At 52.7% G+C, this 15,921-nt stretch overlaps 4 protein-coding genes across 4 annotated transcripts; 2 read left to right on the top strand and 2 right to left on the bottom strand.

Moving 5' to 3' along the window:
- Positions 1-4,979: 4,979 nt before the first annotated feature.
- PV07_01509 (uncharacterized protein) lies at positions 4,980-6,280 on the bottom strand (the record flags this gene model as incomplete). Its single annotated transcript, XM_016388039.1, has 5 exons — positions 4,980-5,655; positions 5,750-5,859; positions 5,918-6,025; positions 6,090-6,139; positions 6,202-6,280. 5 exons carry the CDS (start codon positions 6,278-6,280, stop codon positions 4,980-4,982), a joined length of 1,023 nt encoding a protein of 340 aa, XP_016254967.1.
- Positions 6,281-8,650: 2,370 nt separating this feature from the next.
- Positions 8,651-9,870, bottom strand: PV07_01508 (uncharacterized protein). The gene is made up of 2 exons (XM_016388038.1): positions 9,426-9,870; positions 8,651-9,357 (listed from the first exon to the last, which is right to left on the bottom strand). The coding sequence occupies exons 1-2, from the start codon at positions 9,819-9,821 to the stop codon at positions 8,698-8,700; spliced, it is 1,056 nt and encodes a 351-aa protein (XP_016254966.1). The 5' UTR covers positions 9,822-9,870; the 3' UTR covers positions 8,651-8,697.
- A 543-nt stretch (positions 9,871-10,413) lies between these two features.
- On the top strand, positions 10,414-12,497 carry PV07_01507 (uncharacterized protein; the record flags this gene model as incomplete). The annotated part of the gene is made up of 3 exons (XM_016388037.1): positions 10,414-10,419; positions 10,493-11,380; positions 11,429-12,497. The coding sequence occupies 3 exons, from the start codon at positions 10,414-10,416 to the stop codon at positions 12,368-12,370; spliced, it is 1,836 nt and encodes a 611-aa protein (XP_016254965.1). The 3' UTR covers positions 12,371-12,497.
- A 443-nt stretch (positions 12,498-12,940) lies between these two features.
- Positions 12,941-14,521, top strand: PV07_01506 (uncharacterized protein; the record flags this gene model as incomplete). The annotated part of the gene is made up of 3 exons (XM_016388036.1): positions 12,941-13,294; positions 13,344-14,096; positions 14,159-14,521. 3 exons carry the CDS (start codon positions 12,941-12,943, stop codon positions 14,519-14,521), a joined length of 1,470 nt encoding a protein of 489 aa, XP_016254964.1.
- Between the last annotated feature and the right edge of the window lie 1,400 nt (positions 14,522-15,921).

Here is a 15,921-nt window from a genome sequence, read left to right as displayed (position 1 = left end):
TGTAAAGTTATGGTCTGCTCCGAAGCGGCACTTGGTCTGCCAACTCAGCCGCACGTTCGAAATTGAGGGTCTGGGCGACGCGGCTGACCAACTGGAATCGATCTTTCTGGTCTGGACTCTGAATCCTTTCACATGGTGCGAGGTACACCAATGGGTGATTCGCATACCTTGGGAAGCCTTTCACTCCAAATACATGGCGACGCGGCCTCGTGCAGCATATCTGTGGCACGATTCGATGCGGGCGCGCAAAGCTGGCCTTCGCGACTACACCGGTGGCTGTCCACCATGGAATAGCATTTCTCAGGCTTCCACCTCGAGTGATAAATTTATACAACAGACACGGTTCCCGCGTACAATATCTCGTCGAGTTATTCAAGCATTCAACCTTCTTGAAAGGACAGGAAAGTGACCGGTTTTTGCCCGTCATGAGCATTTGATTCGGCCAGCAAGCTATTGCCCCTTTCTCTCTTCGTCAGCAAGGGACAAGTACGCTGCGGGAGTGACTGTCGTTTTCCTTAGCTTAGCAAGTCAGCAGAGCATGTCACAATAATGGCGAACGGCATGGAGCTGCTCGTTTGTTTAGTACTTCTGACCTGGGCAATAACAATCTCCCTGGTTTCATAGGCCCTTATCAAAGTATCGACTTCCTAACGTTCCTGATGCCACTATATGACTCCAGGTACAGTCTCAACCTCCATAGGAGCACATAGATTCGTGAACCTCTACTAGGGTCCCCTCAAACGATCAACGAACTTGTTCACCCACCTCGAATCTGACAGGAAGATAGGCTGGGACACTCTAGCCACCAAAAGGTTCACCCCGCGTGAGGCTGAGGCTGAGGCTGCGTTTCACCTTGGCACTCACCTCAGTCTTTACTCCGCGCCCCGCACCACAGTCAGGTGCGCCATCGCTCACGACGCAGTCGCTGTGAAACATCAGGTAGACTCAGAGTGCCGCCGGCAACTGTCGAGCTCATTCGGGCACCGGTGCCTCGAGGGCCTATCTAATTCAGTGGTGTTGCTGATCTGCGAGCCTCTGGGGGTATCATGGCGTCTAAGATTAAGTATCGCTGGAACAAGCTCCCCGGCCCGCGATCCTTCCGCCTGCTCCAACTACTTGGCCACGACGATGGCGGTTCGATCGTGTTCTCATTGCAGCCTGAGGAAATCGATGCTTCACCCAACTTTGCGGCAATCTCATATAGTTGGGGCAATTCAGAGCGGACGCACGAGGCTAGATGCGATCGCAAACTGGTCCCAGTCACTGCTGGTGTTCATGCCCTATTCACACATCTGCTGGAATCTGACGACGTAGAGAACACGATCTGGATAGATGCTGTATGTATCTATTCCAATCGAACTACAATCAAACCCCTTGGAAACTTGAGGCATATGCCTCAAGTTTCCAAGGGGTTTGATTTTGTGTGGGGGCGGAACAAGGTCATACTCCGTGCTTTCACACTCCCTCGATCCTGACTCCCAAGTAGTCCGGATCCCCCCCCCCCCCCGGGGCGGGGGAAAGGAGTAGGGCAAGGCAGGCTGGTAGGACTGTGCGACAAACCTGGCAAATAAGCCAAGAGCACGCTTTTTCCGATGGCCGTCACAGCGCCTGTTGCCTAAGAGAGCTCCGATGCATCCTATTATCGCAGAGGGCATGAACTTGCAGATGTCATCACTAAAGATAAGAGCTTAATACACTCACAGTCTGGTAGAGCCCGAGGTAATGAAATGGAGGACTCGAGTGCGTTGCTAAGGCTCCCAATAAGCTGCAAAATATGTCAGTGCCTAACATCGCACTCAATCGACACAGCGGGATGTTGTTATTATTGTACGGGCCAGCGCTATATTTCGTGTCTCCTATTGGCAAGCTCAGCCGTTACTGGGTGCACGGGATGTGAGATGTTGCGGAATGCTACTCGACAATGGCTTAGGGATGGCGATGTTGATATCTCTCCGGATCTTCCGCAAGACTTCGATGAGCTCTGGGAAGTGCTGAGATTGGAAGTTTGGCCTTCTGGTCCCTATCAGCCTCTTGAAATCAAGATCTCCGCTCAACAGGGTGAAAGTACTTACTATGGAATTTGTTCTGTTGAATTATTCACCACTCAAGGTGTGTTCAATCTTGCATTGGCCCCAATAATCTGAGCTGCACGAGCATGTTTTATGGGAAATTGGGTTGAAGGAACCTTCACTCCCACGCTATCTGACTTGACAGCAGAATCCCCATGGCCGGCCATCATAAAGGGTAGATCCTTAGCAGATGACCCTTCGATCGAAAAATCGCTTGAACTCTGCGAGAAGCTTCTCCAGACTTGCACAACCTCTCACGAACATTGCTGTAAAGCAGAGTTGACTATCTTACCAACGCGCTTAGTTAAAGTGGGTAGCGAGTCTTGCCTTCCTTCGATATACGAAAGTAAAGGTCAGACTGGACGTTTTGCAGCTTTGAGTTATTGTTGGGGAGTAGCATCTAGTGGGCAAGGTATTGAAACAACTATAACCACATTGCCTCGACTGAAACAGGGATTTCCACTCACCTCACTGCCAAAAACTTACCGTGACGCGATATTTATATGCCGACGACTTGGAATTGAATATCTTTGGATTGATTGTCTATGCATCTTGCAAGGTTCGCCGGACGATTGGGCAGTCGAATCTGAAAAGATGGGCGACGTATTTGCGAATGCAACACTCACCATAGCTGCAGCAGGGGCAGATAGCCGTGACGGAGGCTGTTTCATCGATAGTCCTGGTCGCTACCGGAGAACTGAGATGGTTGAATTTTCCATGGCACACCAATATCCCATTTACGTTCGCGAGACAGCAGGATATCGCGATTACGCACACAACGCGGATAGTATCTTTCGCTGTCAACTACATTCGAGGGGCTGGACGCTGCAGGAACACGTACTTGCGCCTCGTATTCTCCATTTCACGCAGAGTGAAGTGGTTTTCGAGTGCAGCAGTACGATAAGCTGTGAATGCCAGGTTATACCAGCACCTCGGGCTTATTATCACGATATACATGACTCGTTCATCAAGGGGAAAAGAGTACTGGAGTTTGATTGGTATGAGATGGTCCAGTCCTATACTTTACGACACTTGACGGATTCCACAGACCGACTTCCAGCTCTGTCTGGTCTAGCTGCAGTTCATGCAGATGCCACCAAACGGACGTATGCAGCTGGACTGTGGGCTGAAGATTTAGCCTATGGTATGTTATGGGAGACAGTGTCTTTGAACGCAACCATTTTTCCTTACGTCCGCCAATCTCAGATGCCAAAAATTGGCAGACAAACCGAATATCATGCGCCGTCATGGTCTTGGGCATCTATTACTGGAGCCGTCACATGGTCAAGGCCTGGACCAAGAGCTCGCGAAAAGTCTTTTGTGAACATGCTTCCAAGAAGCCCCGAAATTCTCTTCAAACTGGGAAGTCGAAATAGGTACGGTGGTTGGATGAGCGGCATGGCTCGTCTTCAGAGCTACATCGTTCCGGTTTGTCTCTGTGCTCGACCGGGGGGCAAAAAAACCATTCTTGTGATTAGCGAGAGAAAAAACACGTCGACAGGCGAAGTAGGGCAAAGCATTCCCAACTTTGATGAGATACAGGCTATATCTAGTCAAATCTTTGGCTCGATTGACAAATTCGAGGAGGATGAAGTCTATTCACCAGAGCGGGCATTTGGCTATTTGAACTCGGATATCAAGACCGAGAGACATATCGACATGAGCCAGCTCTTTAGACTGGTTTTGTTAGGTTACGCACAGGATTTGGGATACGGGTATAGAGGACAGAAGTATGTACGAGGATTGATTGCTGCTTATGCTGGAAATGACAACTGGAGAAGGATAGGTCTGTTAGAAAGTGACAAGTGTGGGTGGGATACGTGGAAGACTGTCGCAACCTGTGAGACCACGCAAATAGTTTGAATTGGATCACCCTCTCGATAGGTGAGGTGGCAAATTGTGGTATTGGCAGGTTTTCGCAGTCGTTGTTAGCAACTGCCTTGTATTTACAACGCATGACACACCCTGCTCGAGCCCGAATACCGAGAAGTCACACACACGGTGAGCCCTGCCCTGCCCAGCGCTGCGCCAGCGACTTGCCACACTTGTGCGCTTAGTTTCTTCTGGTTACCCCTGTACGAGGTATAAAGCGTCTACTTGTTCCTTCGGCGGCAGTTCGATAATCAATTCCTCCTCGCCGCTGCAATAATACCAGACACAAGAAGGCCAGAAAAGTAAAATCTGCCTTGTGATGTGGTTTGCTGCGTCCTTGGTACATGCCAGCCCAAACAACGTCGATGATTACTCAAGAATTTCCATGCCACCAACGCAGCCCTGATCGGTGATTAATCAAGGAGGCAGGCACCAGCGATGAACAAATTCGTGTTTCTGCCTAATACAGTGGCGAGCAAAAATCCAAAACATTAGCAATTTTACCGAGGGCGCATCAGCGCAATAGTAGGTAGTTCCGCCTATAGCTGTTACGAGCTACTATGACCTATTTATTAAGGACTTCCTAACTACGCATAGGGACAAGATCTATAATCTCCTCAAAGAGAAATATAATATTGACGTCTATCCTACTACTATAGATAGGATCTTAAAAGAGTCAAATCTAATATGTAAGAGAATAACTAAGATTAATATCCGTCGCGATAAAATACTATGTTACGAATAAGACATGCGTATTACGAGCTACTATACAATACGTGAGGTATACAGGGCAAACCCGAGGTAGTTTACTTAGTAATATAGTAGTGGGACGAGGTAGCTAAGACTGGAAACTAAGAGTATAATCTGAGCCGATTATTCATGCTCTTCAATTGCATTTGGGCAGACATGTCTCTGTGAGTGCTGAAGTGAGCGGGCTTTGAGCGAGGCTGGGGCATTGCAACCTTCTACATCGATTGTTATGGGCTCTCAAGGTCGCGTCTTCTGGCCAGGACAAGACCGACATTTCCCAATCCCGTTTCAGCTTTTAGTGAGCCATACATCGTTGAGCCACTCCCGGATGGCCGCGTTGACGGCTTTGGGATTTTCCCACAAGGCCCAATGGTCGGCGTCCACCACCGTCATCCGATGCCTTCTGCAGAACTGCTTTGATGCCGCACACATGGCTGGGGTCAAGATTCGATCGTTCTTCGTCGCTATGTACAAGATGTCCTGGTCAATGCCGGGGTCTGGGTTTAGGGTGCCGTCCGGGCGCTCCAAGAAGTATTCATACTCGTCGGAGAAGTTCAGCTCTCTTGTTCGGTACCAGTTGTTGGGCCCGCGGATGCCGTTCCGCGAATACTCGGCCGCGTAGTAGTCCAAATCCCTCGCGACGAACAGAGGCGTCGGGGCCAACTTGGGAAAATTCTCAAAGTGCATGCCGTGCTCCGGTGTAAAGCCTACCTCCCCGTTAGGTCCCTTGGGAAATCCCAAACACCCGTTCAAAAATGCTCGAAGCTCCGCCTTGGACTGGAAATGGTCTTCCAATTCGCCCGAGGCCAGATGCTCCATGTATGCATAAGTCGGCAGAGTTTTGGCCACGATTCGAATCGGGGTGTACGTTGACTCCACGGGGAAATATGGAGTCGAGATCGAGAACACATGCGTGACGAGTTGAGGATGGTACTGTGCGCATCTTTGAACCACCATGCCGCCCCTAAACATGCTCGAGTGTCAGAACGTCTCGCATCAGAACTAGCTGCACGAACCCGCGCATCGCAGTCCAGCAGTCCGCAGCCGAGCTCTCCTACCAGTCATGTCCGCCGAGAATGATGCTCTGAGCCCCAAGTTGACGGGCCAGCTCGGCAAGGTCATCTGAAGCGCGTTTGAACGTGTACATCCTGATCGGAGACGGGGAATCCTGATCGACACCTTGTCAGCAGCCTTCCTCCACGCGGTGGTCTGCTCGGTGTGCTCACGGTCCGACCATATCCTATGCAGTCGATGGCAACCACACGAAGCCCCATCTCCAGCAACATAGGGATCTGATTTTTCCATCCGGCAGATAAGTCGGGGTAGCCGTGGACCTAGATAAGGGTCGGTGCATTTTCAGCTCCTGGCACAATAGACGAAGGTGTTGGCCACACGTACCAGGAAAATGGTACCGCGAGGACTCGATTGCGGCTCCGCAAGCCAGTATCCTGATGGATTCGCCCCGGTCATCGACATGTGGGAGAGTAAAAGGAGCTGGTCGTTAACCTACCGTAGTTAACCCCGCTGAGCGTTGCACTCAGTTTCCGGACTCTCGGATCATTCCACACATCAATGCTGTCCTCAGACATCTTGGACCGACCCAAACTTGCGGTTGTGCACATTGCCTACGAGACATGGAATCCAACCCTGGTGGTCTAAACGTCAATACTAAATATGTTGTCACTCTCTTTCGCTTGGCGCCTGGATCGCCGAATAGCCGGGACGCCAATGCACAGGTAATACACCCTGTAGTAGCCGGAAGCAGAACCCTGCAAAGGCGGGACCCAACCCGGCTAACTTGCGATGCCTTTTTGATCTTATCTACCTGAATATTATGAAATGGATGTGAATAAGAGGCAGGACTACTGTCCTGCAACGAGCGGAAGTTTGAGAGTTTGCGGATTGCGAAATCCGTGATTGTATGTACTAACAACGCTGATCATTGATTTTGCCGGGTCAAAATCAAGACGCGCTGTACACATCTACTGTATTGAGACGACCAACTATGCGGTTGGAGCAACTGCAAAATTCCATCATTCTAACGACATTCCATCCAAGCGGGAGAACGAAGGGCACGAGACATCTGCAGTAGGCCGTCTGACTAATCTTCCTTCAAGCATTTTCGAAATGATGAGATGTTCTCGCTTCCTCAGCCTTGCCAGTGACCGCGATCTCTGTCTGTTCAACATCTTGGGTTTCCTGCAGGGTAAAGTCGTACAACTCGGCGCTGTCCCCGAAGATGGCCGCAATGCTCTCGAGAGGCACACCTCGAGTCTCGGGAAAGAAGAGCCAGATGATAACTCCGCATATCGTGCCAGGGATGACAAAGCAGAGGTAGAACTTCCAACCAATGTGGGAGAATGCCAGCGGCGCAACCTGGAGCCAGACAATGTTGGTGGCACAGAGGCCCGCCATGCCCAATGCGATGCCCTTTGCCCGGAGATGGGTGGGGAAGATTTCTCCCAAGTACACGAATTGTCCTCCGTCGACCGTCATCTCGAACCAGAAGATGTAGAGGAAGAGCATGGAAACGGCCGCCTTGAGCGCACTCGAGTTCGGATTCGCCAAGTCGCTGGCACTGGTGGCGTATTGTGCGACCAGGGCGCATTCGACCGTGAGACAAGCCACACATCCAAGAATCCCGCCCGCGATAATGGCCGGGCGTGGGACCAGTTCGATAGCGAACAGGGACGCCAACGCACCTCCGAAAGCCACCGTGATCCACCCGAGCTGATAGACTAGTTGCTTGTCGGTGTCGTAGCCGAGGCCTCGATAGAGAGTTGGACCGTAGTTGTTGATCACGAACGGACCAGTCATTTGGATGCCCACCGTCACAAACAGCGCCATGAACGCCCTTTTACGGTAACTTGGTGTGGTGAACATGGCCCAGTACGAGCATGCCAGCCCGCGATCCGTGCGCACTTGCTTCTGGATCTGCGCAAACTCGACTTGCGCCTCAGCTGGGGTGTGAAGTTTCTCCAAGATCCCCAAGGCTTCCTCGGATCGGTCCTGCATGATCAGCCAGCGCGGCGACTCCGGGACCTTGATGATGACCAACAGCAGGAGAATGGAAGGCAGGCACTGGAAGGCGAACGGTGCCCGCCATTGGTCGATGTGGTAGAACCCAAAGCCCACCCAGTTGGACAGAGCAAAGCCAAAGATAATCATCGCTCCGTGGATGTTGACGAGGACGCCTCGCACATTGGGTGGTGCCACCTCAGTCATGAGGACCGGAACGGCCGACACAAGCCAATACGCTGCGAGTCCAGCCAGGAACCGGAAGAATATGAACATGCCGACATGAACACTGCCGGCTAGAAGCGCGCCCGAAACCACATTGATGATCGAGGGGAGTGCAATGCCGGTTCGTCGTCCCCATCTATCGGCCACCGCAGATACACAGAATGTCCCCACGAATCCTCCACACTGGTACAGAGAATTCATGAGGCCGATAATATCTGAGGCGTCAGACCGAGTGTCGAGGTCGAAGTATTTCAGGAAAGACGGCTGACCCAGAGTCTGCGATATGACGCCGGCAGAGTAGCCATAACTGATGGAGCCGAAGCCCATGGCGAGGATCATAATGATGTTGTAGAACTGAAACTGCCGACCACCCACATGGTGGGCAACTGAAGTTGCGTCTGTCGTGACCGCCATCGTTTTGCCCTGAGACCGTGAGTCTGTGACCGGTGTTCAATACGCCGTGGGAAATCGAACAGGAAGACACAAGGCAAGAGTGAGCAGAGGTGGATTAAGCCCAACCATATTGTCACCGTGGTGTGTCAACCCTTCTTTTAAGCTCTCGCGGGAGTTGTGGAGCTTCCATCACTGCCAGACTGGAAAAGCCTGGGGTCATTGCCGGAATTGCCAGCGCGGGAGGACAGAAAAGTCAAACGCCAAATCTTGAACGCCTGGGGGAAATTGCGGAGGACGTTGGAGAAGAGAACGATCCGGACTAAGGGGGCTTCAATGATTGCATTCTCTGGCATATCCATGGTCCTGTAGTCTATGACGGGCCAACCTCTACCACAATCTTCCCAATTGCCGAATGGGCATTGAGGGCCTTGAATGCTTCCTTGGCCTCCTCCCACTTGTACACCGCGGCTATGGGTGGCCGGAGCTGGTGCTCTTCGTAAAGCCGAGCCATCTTTTGAGCCATATCATTCCGAACCTGGAAGATGGCACGCATGGTCTTTGCACCAAAGAGCAACGGAGGGATGATATCGGTAGGCTGACTGTCGGATAAGAACCCAATCACGGACACGAGTCCGCCGTGTTTAGCCGCCAGGAGGGACTGTTCGATGGTCCCGGCGCCGGCCACGTCTAGAACATGGTCGACGCCCTTGCCACCAGTCACACGGAGAACCTCCTCTGACCACACGGAGTGTTTGGTGTAGTTGATCAGATGTGTGGCGCCCAGGGCCTTTGCGGTCTTCAGTTTCTCATCCGATGAAGACGTGGCGACCACCGTGGCGCCGGCGGCAGCAGCAATCTGGATGGCACATGCGCTGACTCCACCTGTCCCTTGAGTCAGGACCGTCATGCCCGGACGAAAGGGCTGGGGTCCGTAGAAAAGGGCGTTGGTTGCTGTGCCGGCTGCTGCAGGCAAGGCCGCCATTTCTGCAAATGTGAGATGTGCCGGAGCCCGAATCAGTCGATTGTCAGCCTGGTGAAGAGATCAGCATCGACTTCATGGCATCCACCAGCACAAGGTCGGAACCGAGTTGTACCTACCACGACCAAGTACTCTTGCAGTGTGCCCTGAATGGCCCCTGCCCCGAGGCCCTGGGACTCGACCAACGTGGGAACATCCCCATCGATCCAGCGCATGGCAGTGAGCAGAACGCGATCTCCAGGCTTCCAAGTGCTCCCAAGTCCAACCTCCTCCACGACTCCGGCACCGTCCGCACAAGGAACCAGGTACGGTTGCGTTTTAATGGGGTAGATGGGATCATGTGCAATCACCATCATATCTCGCGCATTGAGCGCCGCTGCTTTGATCCGGACTAGAGCTGTGCCTGGCTCTGGTCGCGGCTTGGGAAGATCCTGGACCAGACGTAGATTCTCAATGCCATCGGTGGTTCGCCAGTCTTTGGGCTCCGACGGAGCAATTTGCCAGGCCGAGGGCATGGTGGCAGTGGGCAAGCTACGTGTACTATTCTGGCGAGGCTGGCCAACTCAACGGCCCAGGCAATCGCCCAGGTCAAGTTTATAGCCAATCCCGTCCTGAAGAGGCTTAGAAATCAGGGTCGCTTTCTGCATGCCATGCCGTGAGGAATCCATTCCACCGAGTAATATCAATTGCCCCTCGATCTCTGGGGTCTCGTATCCGCTTCTGGTGGTGCGAATGAGGGGATTCCGGCAACCTCGGCAATGAACGGCAGTGCTTCGTTTAAAGACCCTTCCTTTCTTCTCACCCTGTTCAGCTTTGGCTATTCGGGTCATCATCCAGCCCCTGCGGCAATGCATCCAGTGCCACGCGAAAAACTGGGGTCAATGCAACATGTCGCTTCACAGCCATGCCCCGGGCATCGAGAACAGGAGACGGAATAAGCGCGCCACAGTTGTGTGTACTCGCTGCCACGATAAGAAAGTGCGTCAAATGCCGCAACCCGCAATTTGCCGCGTTGGTTAATAGTGATATTCAGATCAAGTGTGACCTGCAGATAGTTCCCGGGCAACTCCAAGAACGATGTTCAGGTTGTGTTGAAGCATTTGCGGAATGCCGGTAAGCAGCTGTCTGCTATCCGCATGCTTGCGACCGGCCTGACTGACCAACCCACGGCTACCGGCCCTCGCAGCGAGGCACTGTCCGAAGACGCGATCGCAAAGCAACCCCGACACGCTTAGCAGACCCTGTCGACCCAGCCTTGCCCCCAGAAACCAGGCCGAACATTGTGCCGCCAAGCACATCTGGTCCTCACGCGCCCTTGGGTAGTGGGGTTGGAGGGCGAATCAATGATGGCCAGACCGATATCGATGTATGGCCGAGCGCCATCCATGATCAGCAAAGTCCTACAGGCCCCTCGCGTGCACCTGTTCCCGAGCCCATTGTGGATGGCCGCAATACCAGCCAGGCAAATGTGACACCAGGACAGTTGAGTCTGTCGTCTCAAGGCAACAGCCACCGTGCGGCGTACCTTGGAGAAAGCGGATACATGTCAATCTTCAGTCAGGATTTGGCAGAAGATGACACCACAGACCCTCAGGAGCATGCAACAGACCTACAGTCAACTCACCTGATCCCCGCGTTACAAGAGAGCTATCTCGACACGTATTTCGAGTACTGCTACACCTGGTGTCCGACCTTGGACCGTGATACCATGCAAACGTGGCCCGAGTTCTCCAGCTCGCAGCTGTTGCGAGAGGCATTGGCTGTTCTCGGCAGTCAACTCAATCCTCCGTTAATCCGGCACCTCAAACCCACGCAGTACTTCCAGCGGTTTCGGAAGCTCTTTTATGACAACCACGAGAATCAACCTCTGGTCAGGATAATCGCTGTAATGTTGTTGTATTGGTGGAGTTCAGGACCTCCGAACGTGGTGAGTATCGACACCAATTGGTGGTGGATGGGAGCGTCCATCAGACTCGCCCAGGAAATCGGTCTGCATCGAGAACAGAACACAGAACATGTCTTGAGGCCCGGAGAGACCAGCGGATTGAGAAGACGGATATGGTGGACATTGTTTGTAAGCAAGCGTTCCACATGTTGCCGCGCTGCTAACCCCCCTTTCCAGGCCCGAGAGCGTCTCACTTCGCTCATGCAGGGTCGGCCTTGCGCGATAGATCCTGATTTTTCAGATCTGAGGAGCGCTTCGGTAGAGGATTTCCCCGACCCGAACGACCCTAAAGCCGAGATCTGGGTTCATTGGGTCAGGCTCTGCGAGATCATCGGTCGAGTAGGCAAAGCGATTGCGCAAGGGAAGATTCACGAACCTGGGTCGACGCCAGCAAATGATCTGATGAATTGGCCACGAGATCTCCCAGAGCATCTCCAGCTGCCACTTTCCGAGGACAGGACGGTCAACTTCAATCGGGATGTGCACATGCTGCATCTCCCATATCTGGCCACGACCATTCTGCTCCACCTGCAGAAGACCACGGAGAAACTACCGAGGGCGTCGATGACGGCCATCATCGCCGCCTCGTGCGTATCCAGAGCGCTCCAAGACATTCTTGCCCGTGGGACGCTGCGGTACCTCCCGGGCCAAACCGGCTGGTACATATCAATCTCAATAATAGCGCTGCTGTATGCTCGGAATATCGAGGCGCTGACGACCCATGCGGACGCCGAGATCTCCATTCTTCTTGCGGCCCTCAAACAGATGGCTCTGCTGTGGCATTCCTCCAAAATGTTCTTCACTGGCTTTCAAAGAATGTTAGAAACGGACCGGATCCATATCCAGCCTTTCAGACTCAGTAATGCTGCCAGACAACCTGAAGTTGTGGAACAGACACAGGCGTCGCCCACGCTCAACGACATCACTGCAACCGATGACACAAGCTGGCGGCAACGATTTCCTTATGTGACGATGAACACCAGTCCCTTGATTGCTGCTTTGTTGGAAGACACCGTCAACATCCCGTTTATGGGTTTGGAGTCGTCGCAAGTCAACTACCTGTTCGACTTCTTGGATGATCTCGATCCTGATATCCTCCAAATGGACTTGAATCTCTGAATACTCAGGGCCAATCCCTCTCTCGATATCTTGATCGTCGTGATGTGTGAAAAAAAAAATGACAAGAGTGGTTCCCAAATGGAACATATCAAGCAGCTCTTGCCTTTGTGGACTTTGTGAAACCAGGTATAACTAATGCAAATAACGCGTGAACAACCCGAATGGTAGTGTTCGGGACTTTTGACGCTGGATGTAACAACAAGGGCTTCTAAGGAAAGCCCGGGCGAAAGCATTCCATGACCACGGACAACAAGACAATTATTCACGTCTGCCAGACAAATGGTTCGGGCAGCAGACTAGTAAATCCACACAGAGGCCCCGGGAACTGGCAGTGATCATGTCTTGCCATGCTTCCGGCTATTGAGTTGGACGGATGGACCGGTAATGCCGTGTATTGCCAGCTACACAGCCTTGCGCCTTTTTGTGTGCTTTCCGGTGGTAAGATGCAGGGGGGAGTCGTTTCATTGTTCTACCAGGACATTGACTACGTCTCTTTTCTCGAATTGGCCTTTCTCCTCTACCAAAAAACTATTACTCAGGCTCCTGATCTAGAGCCATCGTTGCTCCAGTATGGCTCCTCTTGAGTTCAGCAAAGACCGGCTTCCGACAGAACTGTTCATTGAGAATGACTTTGTCCCTTCCAGGGCTGGCAAGACACTTTCTATTTTCAACCCGAAAGACGGATCGCTCGTGTCGGACAAAATATCTGTCGCAGCTGAGGAGGACGTCGAAATAGCGGTGCGAGCGGCGGAAAATGCACTCCCTGCTTGGAAGCGATTGAAGGCGGTCCAGAGAAGAGACCTGATGCTGAAATTGGCAGACCTTATTGAAGAAAATATCGAGGTCTTAGGGGAATTGACACGAATCACCCTGGGAGCACCGTTTGAGACATGGGGGAAACACGAGATTGTGATAGCAATCGAGGTATATCGCCCTTGGCCCCGAATGTCCGCTACCCGTGCTGACAAGCCAGACTTTCCGCTATTATGCGGGCTGGATCGACAAGTTTGCCGGGGAGACCTTCCCGCAAGAAGACGGATTTCTCAAGATTGTACGAAATGAGCCCCTGGGTGTCGTTGCCGGAATCGTCCCCTGGAACGGGCCCATTGGGTCTATCGGCATGAAGGCAGCCCCTGCTCTGGCGGCCGGCAACTGTTTCATTCTGAAACCCTCGGAGAAGACGCCGCTGGGATCACTTGCTATAGGTGCCCTCATCAAGCAGGCGGGATTTCCTCCTGGGGTGTTCCAAATCCTGTCTGGAGATGGCTCGACGGGGGCCCTGCTCGCGAGTCACATGCGGATACGCAAAGTCAGCTTCACTGGCTCGGTATCTACAGGGAAGAAGATCCAGGAGCTTGCCGCCAAGAGCAACTTGAAAAGAGTCACCCTTGAATTGGGCGGGAAATCACCAGTGGTCATCTTCAGTGACTGCGACATGAAGAATGCCTTGGACTGGGCCGTCAGATCCATCACGGCAAATACCGGCCAGGTCTGTTTTGCAGGTTCAAGAGTATACGTTCAGGAAGGCATTTACGAAAGCTTCCTCCAGCAGTACAAGGAGGCGATCGAAGGCCGAGCCAAAGTCATGGGCGATCCAGATGATCCCCATACCGAGCTGGGCCCACTTATCGATCAAGCACAGTTCCAGCGTGTGTCTGGCTTCATAGAACGCGGACAAAAGGACCAAGGGAAGATACTGACTGGCGGCAAGAGAGTCGGGGACAAGGTAAGGCTGCGTAACAATATGACCTCCCCATCCGGCTTGGCTGACGCAGACTGATGTAACAGGGATACTTCCTTGAACCCACTGTCTTCACCGACGTCAAGACTGATGCCGAAATCTACAGGGAGGAGATTTTTGGCCCGGTCGCCGTGATCAGCAGCTTCAAGACGGAGGAGGAGATCATTGAATTGTCCAACGACTCCGAGTTCGGGCTGATGGCGGGGGTCTTCACACAGGATATCAACAAGGCATTGAGAGTGGCTGCAGAATTTGATGCTGGTACGGTCGGAATCAATTGTGTGAGCCTGTTCGCCCTGACCGCGCCGTTCGGGGGCTCTAAGCAAAGCGGAATTGGCAGGGAACTGGGACTGGCAGGATTGAGGGCGTTCACAGAGCCCAAGACCATCATTGTCAACATGTCTTACTGAATAGCAGACCACCGTCGAGGTTGAGAAATGGCAAGCAACACACACACTCTCTCTCACTCTCATTCGATCCAGACATTCTTCTCTAGATTTCGAAAAACTCCGTCTTCCATCTTCTCCATGTCAAAGTCTTTAGATGAAATACCTTGCGGTCCAGGGTCAAAGAACGCTGCCACATCTCGGACTTGATATCCTGACACTTCAAGAATGGATCCTCCAGCCACGCGCACCAGACTTCCCTGAGCTTCGTCCGTTCCGGCATCGTCGCGAATCAAAGCGCTCACTTCATTTTTTTCAATCATGTTGAGCATCACTTGAGCCACCTCTTCGGCGGTGACCCAAGCTGGTTCTTGCGAAAGCGGGCCGCTCTTATCCGCGTCGGTCGACCAAAGCGGTGTTTTGACCAGTCCTGGAGCCACTGCAGCGACTCTGATACCCAAGCGCGTCTCCAGAGGGGTCATAGTGCGAACAAAGCCATTGAGTGCATGTTTCGCCGTGTTATACAGGGGCGTCCACAATGGAGCGACCTGACCGTTCACACTCGATACGTGAATAACTGTTCTCCGGGGCGGACGGGAGCCTCCTCCTTTCGTCGCCTTAAGCTCTCGTAACTGGTCCATAATGGCCAGCTGGGTCAACCGGATGGGGTGGGTCAAGTTGATGTCGAGCGATTTGTAGCCATTTGTAGTCACATTGTCCACGACTCCCGGGTCCGTCCCTGGCGGTCTCCAGAAACTGCTCCAGGGAGGTTCAAAGACGCCGGCACCAGGACAGACGATGTCCACACGGCCGAATCGATCTTTGGTCAACTCGTACGTGTGGGAGAGATCTTTCCACGAGGATACGTCTGTCTTTTGGAAGATGGCTTGCGCCGTGGTGGGCCCTTGGTGGGCGCTGACGAGCTCGCGGGCCTCCGGGCGAAGAGACAAGTCTGCAAATACAACGTTGCAGCCGCGTGAGAGAAGAAGACGAGCAAACGCCAGATTAATCCCTATGACTCGTCTCAGTGGCTTGCAAGGACAAGAACATGGGCGACTCAAAACCAACCAGATCCGGCTCCCGTGACCAGAGCAGCCTTCCCTGCCACAGAGGTTGTCATTCCGCCTTTGCAGTCCTCGTACACCTTCAACATTACAGTTATTGTACTTTAAGCCAGGTGCTGACTTCTGAGGCTTTCCCTCACAAGGCCAGTGGTGGAAATGTATCTCACTTGGAAGTGTTGCAGCCTCTTGAAAAGGAGCCAGACCGGCGGCACTGGCGGCAAAACATCGATTGCCGGATGCCGACAACGTTTGTAGATGACGTGCAGCTTTTGAACATTCTTCATCTATAGTGGATCATAGTGGGAGCTAGAGGTGTTCTTTACACAGGTCTTGATTCTAAGGACTGAAAAGCGTATCACA

The sequence above is a fragment of the Cladophialophora immunda genome (assembly GCF_000835495.1).
Source record: "Cladophialophora immunda strain CBS 83496 unplaced genomic scaffold supercont1.1, whole genome shotgun sequence".
NCBI lineage: Eukaryota > Fungi > Ascomycota > Eurotiomycetes > Chaetothyriales > Herpotrichiellaceae > Cladophialophora > Cladophialophora immunda.
Note: the sequence above shows the minus strand (reverse complement) of the source record. Positions and strands in the feature narration are given on the sequence as shown.

Coding starts and splice junctions, on each gene's coding strand:
- PV07_01508 (XM_016388038.1), bottom strand. CDS start 9,821: ATGCCCTCGGCCTGGCAAATTGCTCCGTCGGAGCCCAAAGACTGGCGA. Junction 9,358..9,425: donor TGCAAGAGTACTTGGTCGTG/GTAGGTACAACT, acceptor TCTCTTCACCAG/GCTGACAATCGACTGATTCG.